This window comes from Propithecus coquereli, unplaced genomic scaffold, assembly GCF_000956105.1.
Source record: "Propithecus coquereli isolate 6110/MARCELLA unplaced genomic scaffold, Pcoq_1.0 Scaffold281, whole genome shotgun sequence".
Classification (NCBI taxonomy): Eukaryota; Metazoa; Chordata; class Mammalia; order Primates; family Indriidae; genus Propithecus; species Propithecus coquereli.
In genome coordinates this window covers 2,630,795-2,635,999 of record NW_012148408.1, presented here as the reverse complement: position 1 = coordinate 2,635,999, position 5,205 = coordinate 2,630,795, and the positions used below count along the sequence as shown (strand labels likewise).

General features: G+C 41.8%; 1 protein-coding gene across 1 annotated transcript in view; it reads right to left on the bottom strand.

Moving 5' to 3' along the window:
• The window catches only part of ATAD5 (ATPase family, AAA domain containing 5), a 72,452-nt gene extending 70,991 nt beyond the window's left edge, over positions 1–1,461 (bottom strand). Inside the window, 1 exon segment of the mRNA XM_012648232.1 lies at positions 1,396–1,461. Coding sequence (XP_012503686.1) covers positions 1,396–1,461 — 66 coding nt within the window.
• Positions 1,462–5,205: the final 3,744 nt, after the last annotated feature.

Sequence of the window (5,205 nt, the reverse complement as noted above, 5' to 3'; positions counted from 1 at the left end):
ATTTTTTTTTCTTTTTTTTTTTTTTTCAAGACAGAATCTCGCTCTCTTGCCCTGGGTAGAGTGTGGTGGCGTCATCACAGCTGACTACAACCTCAAACCCCTGGGTTCAAGCAATCATCCTGCCTCAGCCTCCTGAGTAGCTGGGACTACGGGCATGCACCACCATGTCTGGCTAATTTTTTCTATTTTTTTGGTAGAGACTGGGGTCTTACTCTTCCTCAGGCTGGACTTGAACTCCTGACTTCAAGCAATCCTCCTGCCTTGGCCTCCCAGAGTGCTAGGATTACAGGCATGAGCCACCGGACCGGGCCACCTTTAAAAAATTTTTAATTTAACTTACTTTGAATTACTTTTTAATAATCTTCTTTCATCTGCATAATATAGATAATAATACCTCATCACAGTGTTGATATTAAGCAAAATAATGTATAATAAGGCCCTTACCCCTACCATACTAAACAGCATCATTATTATGAAATAGGCTCTCCAAGCAGGGTACCAAAAGCAGAAACTGTAACCAAAAGACTGACAAGACTGATCATACAAAAATCAAGAACTGTGTAAATCAAGTACCAGAGAAATCCTCCTTCACACCTGAGACAAGCTAAGTAACTCACATGATTTAGCAAACACATATCAACGTAACAACTATTATCAAGTAGACAAAAATCACTCCATCCTAAAAAAAACAACTAAGAGTCACAGTTAAATGAACATACATCTTAGTTCACTTCAAGGATGCCAAGATACATACTTCAGTTAGAAAGCTAGCCTGAGATGAAAAGGTGTAAACGTATAGCAAGTCTACCTTAACATGCTAGCCCACTACTTCATGGTATTGGAATCTCATTATTATAATGACTGCTTAGTGCATTGCACTGAAACCTGATAAACACAGGAGAACATCTGCACGCCACGCTGGGACTCCTAACTGCAGTATATTAAGCTCTGGAGCCATAAGAAACTAATTTCTTTACTAAGTAGCTTGTTTGATTCCAGTAGTGACAGGAATCTAGCATTGCTAGAACAGGTAAATGTATGAACTGGTTGAACTTAAAGATTTTGTTCCACGCTAAAGTTCTATGATTGCATATCATGAACTCAGAACTTGACTTCGTGACACGTCAAAAGTCCAAAACACCATGGTCCACCAACATATCAGGATCTGGGAACTGGCCATGGTAACTTAAATTCCGATTTACTGTGATCCCGCAAATATCTCACAATCCCAGTGCTTGTAAGGACTCACCACGACTCTAAGAAACGACACACTTTGGCAACTGTTCCACACAATGTCCCTCCTTTCCCCTCATAGAGGCAAAGTGGGGAGCACCTTCCACACACTCCAGTCCCTCAACACACAGAGAAAAGAACTCGACAGATACTCGACCTCACCTCAATCTCGTAATCCTTCACGGGCGGGGGAGCAGCTGCAGCCGCCATGGCTAGGACCCCCACCATGCTCCCAGCTTCCCGGAATCCCGGCTCCTAGGACCTTACGCGATCCGGGCCGGCCTTCTTGAAGGCCATGGAGGCGGCCCGCTCCAGTAGGAGCGAGTTGCTGGGCTGCCGAGTCCGTCTCGGCTTCCCCGCGCTCACCGGCACGGAGCCGGCGCAGAGGCTGGGCCCAGCTCAGCTGAGCCGAACGCGGAAAGAGGTGGTGAGAAGGCGCGGGCAGCGAGGCCCCTGGGGCGCGGCCGGTGTGTGCAGGCTGCCGCCGAGGCGGGCACTCCAGGATGACAGCTGGAGACTGGGGCCCAGGTGGGGACAGCAAGCGGAACGCAGATCGGACCGCAGAGCTTCGGAGGGAGTTCTTGTCAATTGGGTTTTCGCGCCGTCCAGAACGCAGGGGGCGGAGTTTACGGCTGCTTCTGGAGGCTGCGCGGACGGTGAGCCGAGAGGGCCAAAACTCTTCCCTTGGCGAAAGTATGGGAAGCGGTGGAATACATTATAAAAGCAGTCGAGAATTTGGAGATTCGAACTTCTGTCCAGTTTCACCGTTGCGGATGCAATTTGACTACGTCACCTACTCAGTTGATAGCAGAGTTGCAATTTAGACTCTTGACGACCTAGGCTAGCCCCTTTTTAAAAGTGGATATTTTAAAAACACAGAAAAGGAAATAACAATTGATCACATTGCTACCACCTAGAATAAGAGGTTAATGTTTTGGCGAGCGTCCTGTTTCGAGATACTCCCTTCGGGGTCCGAAATTTCGACTTTCATATCCTTTTAACTGCACAGTGTGAGAGTCATGTTATGCAAACTGATTTTAAAGATTGACATAATTGTGCCCATCTTTATAGTATTTGTTGTCGTAACATAGGGGATACAAATTTATCCAATGAAATTAGTGGTGAATACTTTTCCTTTCAAACTTAGCCCTAGATAAGGTTTTTGAGGAAGGGAAGAATGCACTACTTTCAGTCTTATACTAAGTATACACTGTTTTGCTGTTTTGGTTTGGTTTTTTTTATAACTCATGTACTGTAAGAACGTTGTCCAAGGGGGAGAAGGTGAGAAGGAAGATGAGAGATGAAAAAATTACAAAGAAAACTAAAAGTCTCGAGACTTCCAGCCCAAACTCAGGCTCTTCCTCTTATTCCCAGCGGCAGCCACTATTATCTATTTGGTAGGTAGCATTGCAGCCTTTTAAAATACTTTTACATACACATATGTATCCATAGAAAAATCTTTAGTTTTGTTTTTATTTACATAAATAGTAGTACTATAAATAGCACTCAGCAAAAAATTTTGCTTTTTTCACTCAACATTGTTTTCAAGACCCATCCATAATACATGTAGATTGCATTCATTCCCTTTCTTTCCTGAGCATTCTATCCAATAATGCATTACATTTTATCTATCTATTTCCTTTTTAATGAACATTTACGTTGTCTCCTATTTTCTGTTACTTGAACAATGAGTCAATGAACAGTTGTGCTCTTGTCTTCTTGAACACATGTAATGTTTCCCTAGGGTACACATCTAGAAGTAGAATTGCTGGCTTATAGGGTATGTCTCCAGTGTTGTTTATTCTTCTGAATTACAAAGTATTTAGACTACATTGATTTGTTAAGGATTTGCACTGAGTTTATTTTTAGATTTGTAGTTAGTATTTTACTGACTCTTATTTAGGAGCTCTTGGTATTTATCTCTTTTATTTTAAATTTTTTAGAGACAGGGTCTCACTCTGTTGCCCAGACTGGTGTGCAGTGGCATGATCATAGCTCACTGCAGCCTCAAACTCCTGGGCTCGAGCAATCCTCCTACCTCAGCCTCCCAAGTAGCTGGGACTACAGGCACATGCCATCACGTCCAGCTAATTTTTCTATTTTTTGTAAAGACAAGGTCTCGCTATGTTGCTCAGGCTGGTCTAAAACTCTTGGCCTCAAGCTATCCTCCTGCCTCAGCTTCCCAGAGTGCTAGCATTATAGGCATGAGATACCTCACCAGGCCCATTCATCAACTTTAAATTAAATGAACTCTCACATTTGTAAAGCAATTGACAATTTACAGTATGCCCATGTCATTTTAGATTATCTTTCCTATCTGGCTAACCCATACTTTTAAAAATTGTTAATATTAACTTTTATATTTATCAGAGTAATGCCTGTACTTGGTTTAAAGTATCAAAGAACATTATAAAACTTATTATCAAAAAACAGTTGATTTCTGTTTCATACCCCAGGTCTATATCCCAGTGGCAGCTACTTTCAAAACTCTTCTAGCATTATAAATATGTCCTTATTTTTAAGTACTATAATATGTACTAGGTGCAGTGGCTCATGCCCGGAATCCCAGCACTTTGGGAGGTCGAGGTGAGAGGATCTCTTGAAGTCAGAAGTTTGAGACCAGCCTGGGCAACATAGCAAGACCCCATCTCTAAAAAAAACAAAACAATTAGCTAGGCATGGTGGTACTCAGGTGGGAAGCTGAGGTGGGAAAATCCCCTGAGCCCAGGAGTTGGAGGCTGCAGTGAGCTGTGATCGAACCACTGTACTCCAGCCTGAACAACAGAGCCAGACCCTGTCTCTAAAAAACCCCACCCCAAAAAACTGTACTAATAATATGCTTGTACAGATATTCTTTGATTTAACAAATTAAAAAGATATTCATTAATGCCCTGTTATGCTGGTTTTAGAATTTAATTCTCTTATGACACCACCCTCTCCACTTCCTCTCCTCCCACCTTATCAACAGGTAAATAAATAAGCAGATTTTATAATAGTATACCCATACAATGGAATACTACTCAGCAATAAAAAGGAATGAACTATAATATTAATATATGCAACAACATGGATGAACCAAAAAATCCTTATGCTGGGTGAAAGGAGCCAGATGAAAAAAGAATACATACTACATGATTCTATTTATGTCAAATTCTACAAAATGGGCTGTGTGCAGTGGCTCACGCCTATCATCCTAGCACTCTGGGAGGCCACGGTGGAAGGATCGCTTGAGGTCAGGAGTTCAAGACCAGCCTGAGCAAGAGCGAGACCCTATCTCTACAAAAAATAGAAAAAATTAGCCAGGCGTGGTGATGCACACTTGTAGTCCCAGCTACGCGGCGGCTGAAGCAGGAGGATCCCTTGAGCCCAGGAGTTTGAGGTTTCAGTGAGCTGTGATGATGCCACAGCACTCTACCCAGAGCAATAGAGCAAGGCTCTGTATCAAAAAAAAAAAAAAAAAGATTAAGGGAATGAAAGTGGAGAAGAGGGTTTTTTTTGTTGTGTTTTTTGTTGTTTTTGTTTTGTTTTTGAGACCTGTTACCTCAGACTCCCCCTGCCTCAGGCTCCAGGCACACACCACCATGCCAGGCTAGACGAGGATATTAAGAAGAGTTTCTATGACTTATGAATTGGAGACTGTCAGGTGATAAGACAATTCAATGCAACATGTGATTCTGAATTGGACCCACTGCTATAAGGGACATCGTTGGGACAAATGATTAAACTTGAATAGGGGTCTTAGGATTAGATGGTAATAAAGTATCATTGCTAAATTACTGTTTTTGATGGTTGCACCTTGACTTTGTAGGAAAATGTATCTATAGGATGCTGGCACTTATTCTCAAATGGTTTATTTAGGAAAAAATATTTTTTGCACTGTACTTGAAACTTTTCTGTATGTTAGAGATTTTGAAAATTCGAACTTTCAAAATTAAAAAATACATAGCATTAATAAGAATTTTTAAGAGACAT